The sequence below is a fragment of the Colias philodice genome, chromosome 28, assembly GCF_061535455.1.
Source record: "Colias philodice isolate Cphi_HAF_F1 chromosome 28, ilColPhil1 Martin Lab GWU primary, whole genome shotgun sequence".
Lineage (NCBI taxonomy): Eukaryota > Metazoa > Arthropoda > Insecta > Lepidoptera > Pieridae > Colias > Colias philodice.
Genome location: NC_143113.1, coordinates 1357758 through 1376512, shown reverse-complemented (window position 1 = coordinate 1376512; position 18755 = coordinate 1357758). Strand labels below are relative to the sequence as shown.

General features: G+C 32.8%; 1 protein-coding gene across 1 annotated transcript; it reads left to right on the top strand.

Moving 5' to 3' along the window:
• The first annotated feature begins 953 nt into the window (after positions 1-953).
• On the top strand, positions 954-18040 carry LOC149476178 (segmentation polarity homeobox protein engrailed-like). Its single transcript, XM_089712308.1, has 3 exons — positions 954-1752; positions 16719-16810; positions 17606-18040. Exons 1-3 carry the CDS (start codon positions 1077-1079, stop codon positions 17831-17833), a joined length of 996 nt encoding a protein of 331 aa, XP_089568434.1. The 5' UTR covers positions 954-1076; the 3' UTR covers positions 17834-18040.
• The last annotated feature ends 715 nt before the right edge of the window (positions 18041-18755 follow it).

Here is an 18755-nt window from a genome sequence, read left to right as displayed (position 1 = left end):
AGTTTATAATATTCATCGGATATTTTCAAGATAAGGTGTCTCTTTAGGATGTGTTCTTGGGCCAATACTTAACATATTATATGTAAATGGTAACATAACAGTTGATTATTAAATTGAACATTGTTTAATTGAAAACGAGCAATTTTTTATAAATGGTAAGTAGGTTATATCTCCCTGCTTATTCAATTTTGATTAGGTAGATACCTAATAATATGATACAAAGGTTAAAATATAAGATATTTTTCACAAACTTGGATATATCCTGCACCTATTTGGTACCTACCTGGCAATAAATTCTCATAAGTAGGTATAAATAGTTTTATTTATTGATTCAACAGTTATATTTAGTCAAATTATTTAAATAGCTACTTAAACATATTTAAAATTTTAAATAACCAAGCCTTCGCTTATTTCAGCTTGCAATTTATCAGACACTTAATTTGGACAAACCATGTTATCTATTTTTATTACCGTATTAACGAAATTCGTAATAAAATAACTTAATAAGGCATTAAATGTCACTTTAAAAACTATGAATTATTCAATTGAACATGTCCCATAATGTTTTAATTACAAAAACTTGTTTATTACCATAAAAAATCATAAAACAACTCAATCGTTAAAAACAATTTGTGAAAATTATCCGAACGCATCATGGCGGCCTGTCTATCAATATAATAATACTGTCAAAGTTTAATTGAAATTCTGTTAAGCTATTGATACATTATGAAACGAAAGAGCCATAGCAATTTACAACTGAATTACAAATCTCTACCAAGCCCACTAAACAATCAAAATCAATTGTGCTCCCGTCCCTTTCTAACACTTTAAAATTAGCTACGTAAGAAAGAGATAGAACACCTAATTGTGTTCGCGACTACGCCTACAAAAGAGAATGGGAAGGGTGCAATATTTGTTCGAAGGCGTGTCCGCTGCGGCGCGAAGCACTCAGTCGCTCAGAGGCCGTCGCCGCGAGCGCATCTCTGAGCTGTCACATCTGACGTTTCAATCTGACAAGCGCGCTCCATTCGTAGTTCAAATCGGTTATGAGACAGTAATTAGTGTAATAAGTAAACATGGCGTTCGAAGACCGCTGCAGCCCGAACCAAGCGAACAGCCCTGGCCCCGTCACCGGGCGCGTGCCGGCATTGCATACGAATCAAATGCAATACCAAAATCAATACACCTGCACCACGATAGATAGATTTGACAGGACGATCAAAGTGTCGAACTCGCCTCCACCCAGCCCAGACCAAGAATATTACTACAGGCCAGAAACGCCAGACGTTAAGCCAATAATACCAGATCGGTTCGAGCCAGAAAAACGCATGCAGCCGACGGCGCCGATCGCGTTCTCAATATCGAATATCCTACACCCGGAGTTTGGTTTGAACGCAATACGAAAAACTAACAAAATTGAAGGACCGAAAGCGGCTGGGCCTAACCATTCTATTTTATACAAACCGTATGAAGCTAGTGCTAAATTTGATTTTTTGAAATCACATGACGATTTTGGTTCGTTGCCTCCGCTTGGTGGCTTACGTCAAACGGTTTCCAACATTGGAGAGCAGAAAGAAAAAGAAATACCAAAGAGTTTAGAGCAAAGGAGGCCGGATTCCGCCAGTTCGATAGTTTCTTCATCTAGTGGTGCGTCCACACACAGCACAGATACGAACAGTCAATCGTCGTCCGGCACACAACTATGGCCTGCCTGGGTGTATTGTACTAGATACAGCGATAGACCTAGCTCTGGTAAGTTTTTATCAATTATAATCAAAGCATATAAAATTAATTATATGCAAAATCATTATCTTTCTATGCTATATTTAAAAATTTATTAATTACCTATATACCTATCACTAAATAGTATAAAACAAAGTCGCTTTCTCTGTCCCTATATCCCTATGTAGTAGGTACCTATGCTCAATTCTTTAAAACTACGCAACGGATTTTGATGCGGTTTTTTTAATAGATAGAGTGAAGAGGAAGGTTTTAGTATATAATTTAATAGGTTTTAGATAAAGCGGGCGAAGCCGCGGGCGGAAAGCTAGTGCAGAATAAATTAAGTATCAATAGATTTCTCACAGCTTAATTGCTCTTTGTGTAAGTTTCAATACAATGCTCGATTGATTTACTTTTTGTTTGTCTGTCTGTTCTTGCTTTCATGTTGATAGAATGATTGATAGGTACTAACTACTAATATCATAGATAATTATTAATCTGTAATATAGTCACTTAGATAGATTAGAAATTATCTATGGCATAGGAAAAAAATTGCAAAAATCGTGGTTTTGGTATCTTTATTTCAGTTCTTACTTCATTTTTTTTATTTCGTCCACTTTTTTTTGATGATTTAGTTTTCTGAAGTTAACTAATAATTAGTCATAATTAAGTGGAGATATGTTTACGTGAAATTATATTTATGTTTTAAAACGCTACATTCTGACAATAAAACACATTAGAATGTGATTCCATACAATTTCACGATATATTCTTGGTAATTAATTTGTATGTTTGTGTGTATATCATACGTTTATAGGTATAGTAACTCGTGTCACAGTGTTAACTTGACCGATTTTAATGTTTTTTTGTGTGTTACCTAATAAGGTTGTTCTGGCAGATCGACGTGTTTTCAGCGTTATCTATCCTAATATTATTAAGCTGAAGAGTTTGTTTGTATGAACGCGTTTATCTCAGGAACTACTTATCCGATTTAAAAAAAATATCGGTGTTAGATAGTCCATTTATCGAGGAAGGCTAGTTATAACTTATAGGCTATTTATCATCACACTTATAGGTACCAACAGGAGCGGAGCAATACTGGTAAAACCGCGGAGCACAGCTAGTTTTGAATATTGGCTTATTATTTGATTTATTTTTAGGCCATTTTTTATAGCTATGTTCAAACAAATGATTCCATTATTTAAAAATGTCGATAAATATACAATATCGTTTCTAATAGTCATTTAGTATCTTTATGGTCTAAAAGCATAATGATATAGTGATACATTTTGATGTGATTCATAATCTATAGATTCCTTTTTCTAGTTTTTATGTTCAAATTTAAATAAATTATAACGGATTGAGTTTTAAAACTGAAATGACTTAATTCCGTTATTCTTATATATGTGTATCAAATCTCATGGCTATATTAAAATTATCTTTCGTACAAAATATTCGTAAAATTTTATTATAATGGATTCGTGTATTTTATGTATTTTTCGTAAGAAAACATTTAATCCTACTAATATTATAAATGCGAAAGTTGTGAGGATGTGTGTGTGTTGTGAGGATGTGTGCGTCTGTTTGTAACTCTTTCACGCAAATACTACTGAACCGATTACAATGAAATTAAGCACACATATAGAGGGTAACTTGGATTAGCACATAGGATAGGTGATTTCCGGGATGAATCCCACAGAAACGGAAACAATGCGGGTTTTTCATTAAAACGCGGCGAAGCCGCGGGCGGAAGGCTAGTGATTTAATACTTTTGATCGATTTATTCTGAAATACCTAGGCACAATTGTAAAATCCTAATTACAGAATTCATATTGGATTTTTTCGACTTTTTCTTTAAAATAGGTATACTTTCTCCTAGTTTTTTTAATATCAGACTTACTTACCTACTCTTTGAGGTAAAAATTATAAAGCGAGGGTGGCCTGTTAATTAAATCAATGTTAATATTATTTCTATACCAGTATTGCCACTTGCCAGTCTAATGACTTCTACATAAATGTGGGTAATTAAAAGTAATTAATAGCTTTATCTTGTTTAATTATAATGTAGGAATGTTAACAACAAAAACTTATAAAAAATCTAGAAACCCGTATTGCGTATTTTTATTAAAACAGTATACATATAATTAGGGATACTTAATTAAAGATTTTATTTAATTAAAAACAGCATATAATTAGGGATAATTAAAGCTTTTTTAAGGGAAAGAATTTTGGATTTGTTTTGTAATGCAAGAATTTTAGAATGCGCCTACAAATTTTATCAATGCTTTTAATTATGGCGATTTTTAGCTTCTAATCACAGTTTCTTATTACTTTATAAATTTTAAAATAACCAATAAATATTTAAATATTATTTAAAACCAAACGCCCTCAGTTATAATCTACATTTATCCGTAATTAAATACGCAAAAATAAAAATTAACTGTCAATTTTAGCGCCAAATTTAGGCAATTGTTTTTTTAATCGTTTGACGTAACAAGGCATGGGCCAAATACCAATATGAAAGCCGCTCTAATAGGATTTCCGTCAGAAATATTGGAATTTGATAATATTTACTTATTTGTCAATAATAATCTTTATATTCGTTATATTATGATATAAAATTTTACCTTTCTTGAGTATTTGATATGAATATTAACGTTTAAATCTGTTTATAGGTAGATTGATTAAAAACTTAACCTTATTGATTAGGTAATCGTTCCTTATTGAAGTTTAAAATAAACGAAGCTTGGAGTAGATACAAAAGGTAACCATTTAAATTATCGGCAGTTGTGCGGGAAATAATAATACGGTGTATGCTGTTTATGTGTATTGTGTACCAAGACTGTGCCTATGCTCTTAAAAAAGTCAATATTTTTTTGAATATTTAACAAATCTTAATAAGATTCTAAATAGAATTGACGTAAAAAAAGTATAGATATCATTCCTATCATGGTCTTTTGTAAATAATTGATTAAAAAAACATTTTTTTTTCAATGGCGGGCTGTCAAGAAAAAAAAAAGTAGCTGTCATTATGACTGTTGGAGGTTATGAATATGACAATAGTTATATCTTGAGTCAATATTTATTGACATTTGCTGTTATTGTATGGTAATTCATAGATAGGGTGTTGGGTGTGATGTGAATGTATATAGGTATGAGTTTTTAGTAATATTTGATTTGATTGGTTGAGTGACATATTTGTTTTTTTTTTAACTTATATATTATTTGTATGTACCTACTATTGATACTATTTTAAGGCTCTCGTAATGTTTTTTCAGTATACTTGTTCATTATCTTATACTAGCTGTGCTCCGCGGTTTTACCCGTAGCGCTTCACTCTTGTTGGTCTTAGCGAGATGATAGGTATACCTATAGCCTATAATATATAGCCTTCCTCGATGAATGGGCTATCTTTCTAACACTGAAAGATTTTTTCAAATCGGATCATAAGTTCCTGAGATTAGCGCGTTCAAATAAACAAACTCTTCAGCTTTATAATATTAGTAGATAGGTATAGATTATGCAGGTAAAAATAACTTGTTTAACATGGGAAGGAAATACTTTTAAGTTTTAGCCCGTGTTTGTTTAGTGTGTTGCAGCTAAACTTCTAAACTTATTATAAATTCACAAAACTGAAGATCGTTTTGATTGATTTTGTAATAGACTGTCACGTCAAACTAAATTCAACATGGCGTCCAAGAAATATAGTGTAGATTTCAAAGCGCGAAAAATACTATCATAAAAGCTTTTTAAACTCAACATTTAAAAAAATAATTAATTCTAACCGGAAGTGTCTGTTTTGTTTTCCAATGTTCACTTATTCTTGTCTTGACAGCTGTCATCGCAGTTTTATCTTGAAGTGTCAAAAGGGCGTTGACCTTGCGTTTTTGAAACGAGTTTTGAGAGGTCGTGTCATATGTATTTTGTAAACGGGTACACTGGTTTTAATAGGATTTTTAGTTGATGTAGAGTTGTCAGGTCAAAAATAGGTTTGCACCTTTCGTAAAATATTAGATGAATTAATAATATTAAACCTACTGGGCTACAGAAGGCTTATTTTCTAACTTCGCTCCTGTTGGTCTTAGCGTGATGCACCGTGATAATATAGCATAAAAGCCTTCGTCGATAAAGTCGCTATCTAACACCGAAATAATTTTTTCAAATCTAACCTAACCTAACTAATAAATTGATACAAAATCATATACAAGCAAATGTAACAGAAAATTAGCTAATAAAATAACAGGTTTATTTGAATTTAAAATGAAATATCTTAATCAGGTATGTAATGGTCTGGTTTTACGTAATATCACAAATCTAGTGACTAATTAAATCATTTAACGACATATTCGATCTCACAGATCTAGTACCTGTGTTCGATCTAGTTTGCGCGCCATATTGGAAATGAATTCAATTTTTGAATTTTAAAACGTTCCAGAATGTTTGTTCGATTTCGTTTCTTTTTTATTGCGCGCGGGTTTGGAGTGTTTTATGTAAGTTTCTATATTCTTAAATATGTATCTTGTGAACGCGTGAACAGATTTTGATGTAGGTACAATTTGGTATCCTTACAATCGTAGAAATATGGTACATAATAGGTATAATTTACTTCAGTGGTTTACGAGCGAAACATCAATAAACAATACATACATACAAACTATTCAGCTTTATATTATAAGTAAGTATAGAAATAGAGTAACTAACAGACAAACAAATAAACTTCAGCTTTACATTAAATATAATAGAACCTACTACCTCTATAACCACTGAACCACCGGTCTATATAAACACTGAACAATTTCAACCAGGTGGTAGTCTTTAGGTACCGTCACTCCATTTTTGGTATGTCTGTACTATAAAACCTCTGTACAGGCGGTGAGAGAAGTGTATTTATTATTTTAATGTATTTAAAACATTTCTTTGTATGATCGCATTTGCAAATAGAAATAATAACACCAGATACATAATATATACCTACTATAATATAGTTTAAATAGTTTAACTATAATATAGTTTAAAAATGGCGACTTCCTTGCTAAACATTTTATTACATAATTCAGGAATACAATAAAATACGTTACTTCTTCTTTTTGGGAAATTTTTAATATAAATCCTTGTTTAAAGTATCTGTGTGAAAATCATTAAAATCTAATCACTTATCAGTTATTAACCGACTGCGAAAAAGGCACACTTTATACACATGCAAATAATTTTGATTGTACACTAAGCTCTGAAACTACTGAACCAATATTGAAAATCCTTTCACCAGTAGGTAGATAGCTAGTAGCTATATCAATTTTAATGTTATTCAGGGTCGACACAATCAACCAACTGGTTAATACATATAGATCAATAGCCGCGTCCAGACCGGCTGAGCGCGGCTCGCGAGCCGCGCTCAGACTTCCTGCTCGCGAGCCAAGGTGAGCCGGTTTGAGCATTCAGTTTATCTCCGTACAACGATGGAAAACTACGTTTTATTAGCTGCTGCGACGCTTGTGTTGTCTGGATATATCATAAAAAAAAGAAAAAAGAAACAAAAAATCTGGATTAAAAAATTCTACCAAAACCGAAACCAATACGGTAACAGTTTGTTAAAGGAACAGGAACTCGCTTGTTTTTATTTAAATGATCTGGATCTTTCGAATCCCATAACATTTTGAAGCTTCCATAAAGTTAAGCGAATACTGTCTTCTTTATCCATTTTTGATTCTGGCTCGCGAGCGTCGTTATGTCCGTCCACACCGGGCGAGCCGCTCGGACTGAGCCGCCTTTGAGCATCGCCAAAAACCGACAACGCATGGCTCGGGGTCGAGCGGCGCTCGGCCGAGCCAACGTGCGCCCGAGGAAGCCCGAGCGCCGTCCACACCGGCCGAGCTATTGGCTCGCGAGCGGGACTCGCGAGCCGCGCTCGGTCGGTCTGGACGCGGCTAATGATGTTGATACAAAAAAGTTCTCTTGTATTTACTCAGAAATCGCGTTTTAATGGTTTTAATATTATAATTAACCCAATACAATAAACCTAGTAGCACCATAGTATAAAGAGAACACGTAAGTTATCTTCGAACAAAGGTACATCGCGCCGTTTGTATGTACGCAAGCTTGACGCACGCACACAACGACGCTCGGTTCCATCTCATGGACCGGTCTTGTTAGGGGCGCACTGCTGTGAGCGGTCAGTGTTTGTTTATACAATTACTAGCTTACCGCCCGCGGCTTCGCCCGCTTTGTCTAAAACCAAATAAATTATATACTAAAACCTTCCTCTTGAATCACTCTATCTATTAAAAAAAACCGCATCAAAATCCGTTGCGTAGTTTCAAAGATTTAAGCATACATAGGGACAGAGAAAGCGACTTTGTTTTATACTATGTAGTGATTTATAATATCAACGACGTGACAAGTGACAACCCTGCGACTCGCTAGTTTAGGTACCATGCACTCCTAAACGCGGGGAGACTGCCTACTTGTTCTCTTTATACTATGGTAGGACGTAGGTAATTGTAACAACTATGAACGATTATTAATCCATTCTAATATCCGTCTCAAAGTATTATTACTTTGTAAATAAAAGTATAATGGATACAAATGTTTAATTTAACATAATAGGTTTTAATTAGATACAATACATTGTTTCTTTATACGATTAACTAGCTGTTGCCCGCAGCTTTACCTGCATGGAAAAGACAAATTTTCATGGTTACTTTCATCCCCTATTTTATCCCCTTGGGGGTAAAATTGCTCAAAATCCTTTTTTCACTTAGTCGATTCAAAAATAGATGTCCGAATCTCAGACCTACCCGATACACAAAATCTCATGAGAATAGGTCCAGCCGTTTCGGAGGAGTATGGTAACTATCATTGTGACATGAGAATTTTATATATAGAGAAGGTATTGAGATTTAATACAAAAAAAAATATATATTTAATTAATATCCACTTGTCTTAACGACTGTATAAAACTAACTTTTTAATTGTCACTCCTTCTCGCTACTGTGACAGGCGCTTTTACAGGGAAGCTAGTGATGTGCTGGCGGAAATATCGATAAGAATAGGGTATATCGATAAAAACTTTACTGATGTCGATAATATTACCTTGTATGGATATAATATGTGGGTACAAAAACGTCGAATGCGTACCTACTACATTATTACTAGGTATGTATTAAAATCAGACTTATTGTTGCTATTTAAAAAACATTTATTTGTTTGATAATATCATCTCAGTATAAAATTTACAAGTTTTCGTATTATCTTTGTTGTAAAACACTGATATCGGCTGATCCTGAAAATATGATAAAGTAAATTAAAAAAAAAACCACAAATGATAAATAACACAAAAATGGGAATTGTGAAAACTCAATACAGATCAATTATTAATTTCCATCCATTTATAACATAGAATCTTTAAAAAATCAGATATAAATTGGTAATTACCGTACACTTAGAAGTAAAATATAGCCATTAATTTTATGGAACTTAATTAAGTTATTAACTTAAGTTATTGCACAATTTCTCGCATATTATCATATATTTCGATCGCCCGTAATAATTAAATTACTATGACCTTCGTTATGGTATAAAACTTTATACCGAGGCAGTTTATAATTGCTTTTATTACTGGAAATTTACGTATTAAACATCTTTTAATGTGAAGCTTTTTATTTTTTAACAACTAGCTGTGTTCCGCGGTTTTACCTTCCAAAACTGTGGGAAAAATGTTTTATTACCTATTTATAAAATTCTCAATTAAAAATGTAGCCTTAGAACTAAAACTATTTTCATTTCAAATTTCATTAAATCTGTGTTTTGACCTTAAAACCGTAACACCTCTGGGTGTTGACAGACTAAACATTTATAATAATGATTATAAATATGGATTTGAATCAATATGTACATTCAATATCACGCACCGCAGAAACAACAATCCAATCGAACTAAATAAAAACAAGAAAGAAAGAAAGAAAATACGTTTATTCGGCAATCAGTAAGACACAATCATCACAAAACATTAATAAAAGCAAAACAAAAACATACAAAAAAGAAATGGAAAACAATAATAAAATAAAACAAAAAATAAATCAATGTAATATGAAAGTGCCCCCGTATCGCCAAAAAGGACCAAGTTCAGCATGTGCCAGGCATATTATGCCTGGCGCTGGTTTTCAACAAGATCCCTTTAAGATCCACAAACGAATAAAACACATGTAACAATAACAATAATTAATAAAACCAATTAATTTTAGTAAAAAACACGATTTTACTTTCAAACTATTAGTGCATAAACTAAACTATATCTAGAACAATTTTTTTTACAATCGTAAATTTTTCTATTTCATTAGTTCACAAAAACTATGCTCTATCAATCGTGGCGGGAAAATAAGACGTTAACTTTAAAATGGCGTATAATTAAAACATTTATGTAACGGAATATCATTGTGTGCTAATGTTATGATAACAAATGGTTCCATTTATCGTGTTACTAGAGAAAATGCAATTAATGCAAAATAACTGGTGTTAATACGAAGAAACACTCATTAGAGTGAGTTCTGAATAATATGGCTTTTTATGATGGATGTTCTACCGTTCCTAGGTTGGAATTTTCAACACGCTTTTATTGGCTTCACCTGTATTTTTGTAACCGACTTCTTAGACTCAATTTTGACTTTAAACGGACAGATTTATTTCTAAATTTGTATACTAATTAAGGATATGTGACAATACTATCTTATTAAAGTGTGTTTTAGTAAGTTTTTTTATTATATTTTATGCAGCTGAACCGGAAAAATTGTTATAACGGTTCCCTTATTTAAATTTACCCATTCAATTTTATAGTTTTATTTTTTAGATAAAGTAAAATAAAATTGATCTATTATTCAAACAAGATTTATTAAACCCACTTACTAACATAGCTTAATTATTATTTTAGATCAAATTTTACGACATTAGTTATTTAATACGGCGTTCATTTGAATAGAATTCGAGAAATGCACCGCCATTAATTCACATATAACTGCGTCATAAATTATACATTTACTTACATAGTTGCTTAATTAACGATGAAAACAATATGAGAATAAGAGTTAATGAAGGATATTTTTTTTATAAGATTTGTTAATTAACTGACAGATAACTAAACAGGACTTATCTAGAAGTTGAATAAAAAGGTATAAATCTGGAAAAAAACTGTTCGATAACTTTTGCTCATTTCGTTGTATTCGCAGTCGAATTAAATATTAAATTCGAACTATCGATAAAATATTTGAATGTGTACATCACTAAACGACAATCATTCAAAACGACTATCGATAACCAGTTCAATTAAACGACAACGTTCGAATTATTGCGCGTACATTTTTGTAATTATTCTTTATTACCGAATTTTTTGGTTTAGTGTTGGTACTTATCGATATAATTAGTAAATGATATTTTTCCTTCCTGTTAGTGTAGTGCTTGTTTTCTTTATTATTTTCTTTCAAAATTTTGTTTAATAGAATTTTAGATTTCTATAAGCTAAATATAATACAGATCTAGTATTTATATTTACTGCTAGAGAAGGTAGAAACCTATATCTTTTTAAACTTTAACAGTAGCAGCAGATAATATGTAGGTATTTAAAATAAAAATGCGACGGGAAACTAAATCATAATCTTTTTTAAACGAAAAGGAAAGCTAGCTTATATTGAAACGCAATACTTGCTTTAAATATATTTAAATATTATTCGTCACCTCTCCAATAAGTTTCTGTATTTTAACACTCGCCTCAATAAAAAAATACAAAAGATCCACAGTATCCACTATTAAATCATCTAAAAATAGTCCAACACAACAAAAAGCCCCCGTCGGATGTTCATCGACAAAAAAACTATCGATAAATAATTCATCGACACGACGTACATCACTCGTGTACTCGGAACGGCCCACCTTGCTGAATGCTTTTTGCAAATGGTTTTTATTTTAAAGAATTCGCTAATAACTTGATTTTATCTGTTTTGGTGGGCTTCGTTTTTTGTTGATTAAATGCTTTGGTTTATCAATTGGTGGGAGGATATCATTTTTGGTGCATCATTTCGATGTAAAGTGATTAGTACCTATGTTTCAAGGTCTTTTCGTGTCAAAAGATCATTTTACAATTTTTTTTTCTGTTTTCCAATTAGAGTTTAAGTTACTCCTAATACGAGCATCAGCTTTCAGTAAAGGAAAGTTCCGTCAAAGTTAGCGTAGCTGTTAGCCTGTATTTCACTATGATAAGATTTTTTTTCAATACGAAAACTACTGAATCAATCTGATTGCAATTTGCCATTTGGTTAAGGTTTTGATTTTTCGTTCCCATATAAACTATTAGATTCTCACTAGAACTACATATTTAATTCGTTAAATTTTTATCGAAAATTACCTACTGTAAGTATTATAAAAAACAAATCCTAAATCGCTTCCATTTTCTATACATCCGCGTAACACTAAGAATCTATTAAGCCGAATGTACACTGGTGATAACAATCTGCGCGCGTGTGGTCCCGCCTTAACGTTTTGTTCCGTTCACGGTGATCGCGGTGTAGGAAATGTGGATGCGGCATTAGTGGAAAAGATTTAAAGGGAATGTGACTTGTAGGGATTAAAAAGCTTTAAAAAATTGCGTAATTTCTTAAAATTTATATAATATTGCAATATTTAGTAAGTTGAAAATATTATGGGATAAATGATAATGTCAAAGCTTTACCATGTAAAAAGATTTCCATAAAATTGAAGAATTACCAAAACAAAAACGTTCGTATATTACGGTTTTCACACCATTGTTAAAGTACTTAATCAGATTGTATTAAAATACCACATCCAATCCTCATACATCTCCGTCTCTTTGCGTTTTCAATGCATGACTTCTACATTAAACAAACACAAGCGTTATTGAACTCTATTCCAATGCCATAAAAACGAATATCCCTTGTTCTTATTTTTAATTCAAAATCAAACGTAAGTGTAGCAACTAGACATGCTTTTTTGAACTCTATCCATAAAGAAATAGAGTTGATTTTAAAATAACTTTGCACTTGATTTTTTTATACATAGGGGTGAGAAAAATTACGCGTTTTCAAGGGGTGTTACAAAACAAGTTACGAGGTACAACCCTAACATAATTTGTATGTATGTCTGTTTTTTACCAATAAAAATTCACACCGGCTATAATAGGGAGAGTTTTTATGCAAAAAGTCATATTTACTTTCAACCATTATAATATTACTAATCCCATTTGAGGTTTGAATTAAAATTTTCTCTTGGTGACGTTTGGTGACGTCACATAATTAGATGACGCATGCTAATTAATTTATTATTATACTTTTATAACGACAAAAAAATGCTTGTTACGATTTAAATCAAACTACTCAATCGATTCTAAAAATTATTTTTTATTTTACAAGTAAAAAGCTTTTACTTTACCATAGATAATGAGAAAGACTATATTTTTTTAATTATTGGTCATGAGGGTGAAACCAGGGCAATTACTAGTTTAATCGTAGATATAACAGGGAAATATGCACTCTTATCTAATATCTAATATCTTCTAATATATATTATAAAGGCGAAAGTTTGTAAGGATGTATGGATGTATGGATGTTTGTTACTCTTTCACGTAAAAACTACTGAACCGATTACTATGAAATTTAGCACACATATAGAGGGTAACTTGGATTAACACATAGGATAGTTTTTATCCCGGAAATCCCACGGGAACGGGAACTATGCGGGTTTTCCTTTGCAAACGCGGGCGAAGCCGCGGGCGGAAATCTAGTCTAGTTACCTATAACTTAAAATAAATCCAATCGGTTTCTATACAATATCAATAAATGTTTAATAATTTTTAATTAACAATTATGTATTTACCTAATCATTACATATAAACAATTACAAAATTAAAATAATTATTTTTAACCAATAGTTATTCCAAATATTGGGTCATTTATAAAATTCTACGCACGCAATATACCGATTACCCGTGATTCTGGTCAAATTACTATTTTTACGTAAATCATTATATTATTAGCGATTATTATTTATTATGGAATGATTAATACTAGCTTGTGCTCCCGGTTTTGTATGTGTTTATAAATTATAATCATTATCATGCTTAATTTCTTTTATAAATAATATGTAAATAATGTCTAAGGGCGTATTCAGAAAGAAAGCTTGAAACTTATAAGCGCTTATCGGCGCTTGTCATGTTCATAATATATTTTCCTGCGCGGGTTACCAGCGCTGACAAGCGCCGATAAGCGCTTATAAGCGCTTATAAGTTTCAAGCTTGCTTTCTGAATACGCCCTATCTGTATTAAAAGTTAGTAATTTGAAATTTCTATCAACGCATATATTTTTGTAGTAAAAATACTAGTAAAAATAAAATCTCGTTATGTAGTTATATTAAAAACTTAAAAGTAAAAAAAGAACGCAACGATTTATCAATTTTAATACAAAATTAAAATAATATATAACTTAGTAACTAATATGTAAATATAGCCTAAAGGTAATTACTAATTAGTATAGGTACGTACACATAGTCTTTCACTCAACAATACTTTTTGATAATTAATAGATAATATAATATTAATTATCAAAATGGGATATATATACCATTTAAAAGCCTTTCACTGCATGAACAAACACACGACAAATAAAACAACTATATTGTCAGCGAAAACCCCAAACAGTCGTTAAACCATAATTTATTTGTCCCAAACAAATTCATTACATTTGTAATTGGCAACACTTAGAGTTCGCGGCAATTAAAATGTAATGTTGCCAGCAATTAAAATTATCCCTCAACTAATCTTGTTGGTACATTTATTTCTGTATTACGCACACCGCTTTTTAATTTATTAACTACTAGTTGTTCCCCGCGGTTTCACCCGCATTGCTCCGCTCCTGTTGGTCTTAGCGTGATGATATATAGCCTATTATAGCCTTCCTCGATAAGTGGGCTATCTAACACTGAAAGAATTTTTCAAATCGGACCAGTAGTTCCTGATAATAGCTCGTTCAAACAAACAAACTCTTCAGCTTTATAATATTAGTGATAGATTAACGTCGTCTGTCGTGTGAAGAATTTTAAAAAAGAAAAAAAATCGATTTTTAAACTGTCCAAGTTCGCGGAGGTTGGCAACACTTCTAACATTTTTCACGAAACCCCAAAACATTGCTGGTCGTTACCAACGTTTGTTTAATTAAAACGCGAATAAAAAAAATTACCAACCATTTTATCGGGTGATAAACGGCCCTGTTCCATAACCAATTGCTTTACAAAAATTAACTCTATCCCAAGGCGTTAGTATACATTTTTTATTTCACGAAAAATTCTCCCTATTTTCCGCGCCACAAGATTTGTTTACACCATTTCCTGTTCTATTCTAAATGCAATAAAATCCAGTTTTCTTTAATAGCCCTGTGCTAAATTTAAAAGCTGTCTTCAAACAAAAGTCAACCATAAAACAGCGGAATAAAATTCGAATACGTGTTCTTATTTGAAATCGCGATTAAAACGCCATAAGTCAACTATAATTCAGGCTAATCTGTGCTTTGATGACGTTAATTGAAAGTGCTTTATCGTTTGTTATTGCGTGTCAAATAAATTCCGACCACAGATAAGATTAAATAGTTAACTTCTGTTCGTGAATTGTCTGTGAAATACTATTGAGAATCTGCTATTATTTTTGACAGCTGATTTTTATAACAATAAATGTGTCAAATTATCATAATTTATTCAGAATCATACGTATTTATTTTTTTCGAAAAACGTTTATGGCGTATTCGAAAAGCAATTTGTTTTAATGGTCATTTGGAATATTTTCATATTAAACCTTCATGCAACAATATTTTTCTGTCTGGCAACGTTCCAGGTTCTGAAAAAAGTTGGTGCGAAAATGTGTTTATAGTCTGTAATCGCTTTTCACCGCCTTCAAATATATTACACAGGACTTACTTAGATTCTAAGCAAAGATTGTAACTTGATTTAAGCACTTTTAAATTCCAACTTTGATTCTTATCGTTACGCAATTACTAGCATGTTATTTTACGAACTTTTTAAGATTGTAATTACAGTTTAATTTATTCGTAATTAGTGTAACTGTCACATTTAGTTGTAATTATAAATGATTGTTATTAAGGAATGTGATTTAAGGAAAATGCCTATGAAATAAAGGCAATTTTTAAAGAAAAAAAATGAAATTATGATAATATGAATTAGGCTTGATTATTATTGGACAATCTTATTTTTTTTCAAGTCTAGGGTCTTTGAATAAATTTTTACATTAAATAAAACCGGCCAAGTGCGAGTCGGGCTCGCGCACAAAGGGTTCCGTAGCAGCAAATATAATAAATTACAGTTAAATCAACCTATCTCAAAAACTATAAGAGATACTTTGATCAAACCAAAAATCGTTGAAAGAGTTAATTAGCATGCATCACCTCTATTTTTTTTAGAATTTTATACCCCGTAGTTATAAAAATAGAGGGGGGGGGACATACTTTTTACGACTTTGAGAGCTGATATCTCAAAAACCGTTCACTTTAAGAAAAATGTTTTTTAGAAAACTTTATATCATTTTAAAAGACCTTTCCATTGATACCCCACACGGGTATGTACATCGAAAAAAAAAATTTCATCCCTCAGTTACATGTATGGGGGGCCCCACCCCCAATTCTTTTTTTTACTATTTAGTGTCATATTTTTGTAGCGGTTCATACAACACATATTCCCATCAAATTTCATCACTGTAGTACTTATAGTTTCCGAGTAAATCGGCTGTGACAGACGGACAGACGGACAGACGGACAGACGGACATGACGAAACTATAAGGGTTCCGTTTTTGCCATTTTGGCTACGGAACCCTAAAAAGTGTGTTTTTGGTTATATTTATCAATCGGCTAGTACATATTTTAAACTACTATAGTAATATGTACAGTCTATTACTTAAAAGACTTTTGTTTAATAGTTCTATTTCTTTGTTAACAGGTCCCAGAAGTAGAAGAATGAAGAAGAAGATGACAGCAGAAGAGAAGAGACCAAGAACGGCGTTTAGTGCAGCACAACTCGCTAGATTAAAGGTAAATATTGATTACAATAAACAATTTAACATGCGTACAAAATTGTCTGAAGCAAAACTCTGCTTCTATGTATTAGGCAGAGTTTTCTAATGAGCGTTGGAATTGACTTTGGACTTTATTGCAAGGAAATAAGGTGTTAATTTTAATGATAGTTTTATTCAACGCCACTCGACATTTTTTAAATTTCAATAGGTGATTGTGATTTGTGGGTCTAGTAGTAGCCTCATTATAGTATCTACAGCTGTGACTGTTTTCTGTTTTATAATAAACTCAAACATTTATTTATTTAATTAAACTTCTTCGAGAAGCACTTTTGAAACGTCAATACATATTTTTAACATTTACCACCGATTCGGAAAGCAGTATCTATGGAGAAAAATCGGCAAGAAACTCCATAGTTGCTCTTTGCTTTATCATTGCTTCTACTTATGCTGAGTATGTAGTTCCTGTCCCAATACAATTTCGGACTCTAAAGTGCCTGATTGCAAGTTATACTGCATAGTTGTCAAATCTGTAGGCCCTGTTTGCAACTAGTGTGAAGTCCCATGTCCCCTAGTGGGGTAAGGGGCAGATGTATTATACATCTGTTTCACTGATCGATTTTCTTTAGGGACAAGTAGGTGATCAGGCTTCTGCTAGACCAAGACATTTTTTTTTCTTCGTCTCCACCGGGAATCGAACCCAGGACCCCTCGGTTCTACGCTCACGCGTTAACCACTGTACCAAAGAGGCGGTTTGCAACTACCTGTGTCCTTATTCACAACGGAGTTCCTGTACCTGTATGTTTGTCCACAGCACGAGTTCGCGGAGAACCGCTACCTCACGGAACGACGGCGGCAGGCGCTGGCCGCGGAGCTCGGGCTGGCGGAGGCGCAGATCAAGATCTGGTTCCAGAACAAACGCGCCAAGATCAAGAAGGCGTCGGGCCAGCGCAACCCGCTCGCGCTGCAGCTCATGGCGCAGGGACTCTACAATCATAGCACGGTCACTGAGAGCGAGGATGAGGAGATTAGTGTTACGTAGTTGTGTACATAGAGTTATGTGGTGTGAGTCATAGAGAACATATAGAGTATTAACTACGCGACCCTCTACATGTCCCCCTACTTGTAGAGAGGGTCGCGTAGAGGGATCAGTGTCACGTAGATTGTCATGTAAAAAAAAATGCAGAGTCATGTAGAAAGGGATATTTAGAGCAAGTATCACGTGGAGAGTGTAATGTAGAGAGTGTCATGTAGACAGGGGGATATGCATTGAGTTACTATGTACTACGTACTAGAGAGGACATCGCTACTACGAGTACTATTTGTAACACGAGTTAGAGTCAATCGTCTCAAACCATTTCTTTTATGTTACATTGATTGGTTTTAATTGATAAGTTTATTCATATTTTTTAATACAATAAACAATATTTATTTGTTACATTGATTGGTTTGAATTTATAAGTAATAAGAAGCAGAATACCTACAAAGTGTATGACTCACTAGCCGCCACGCACCGTCGCGCTTGTCGCACAAATTTTGTTCGTGGTGTCCTCTCTATACGTAACTAGTAATAATACCTCAATGAGGATATGTCAAGGAAGTGTCACGTGGAGAATGTCATGTAGAGTTTCACGTAGAGTGCAACATAGAGGATATCATGTAGAGTTTTGTGTCATGTGGCACACAGTGATTTATATTATTATGGGGATGTGGTTATTAAATGCAAGATCGTAGAAAATTTGTTATCTATACTAATATTATAAAGAGGAAAAGTTTGTAAGTATGTATGTAAGTATGTATGTATGTATGTATGGTTTTCACGCATAAACTACTGGACCGATTTTAAAAATTCTTTCACCATTAGAAAGCTGCATCTTTACTGAGCAACATAGGCTATATTGCATTTTCAAAAAAATTAGAGATCCTTACCAAAAATGCAATAATGTAACCCAAGGTGTAAAAAA

What these genes read in the sequence shown, in the direction of transcription:
- LOC149476178 (XM_089712308.1), top strand. Translation starts at nt 1,077, where the DNA reads ATGGCGTTCGAAGACCGCTGCAGCCCGAACCAAGCGAACAGCCCTGGC. An exon ending in CAGCGATAGACCTAGCTCTG is followed by an intron (nt 1,753 to 16,718) that starts GTAAGTTTTTAT and finishes CTTTGTTAACAG; the next exon opens with GTCCCAGAAGTAGAAGAATG. An exon ending in CACAACTCGCTAGATTAAAG is followed by an intron (nt 16,811 to 17,605) that starts GTAAATATTGAT and finishes GTTTGTCCACAG; the next exon opens with CACGAGTTCGCGGAGAACCG.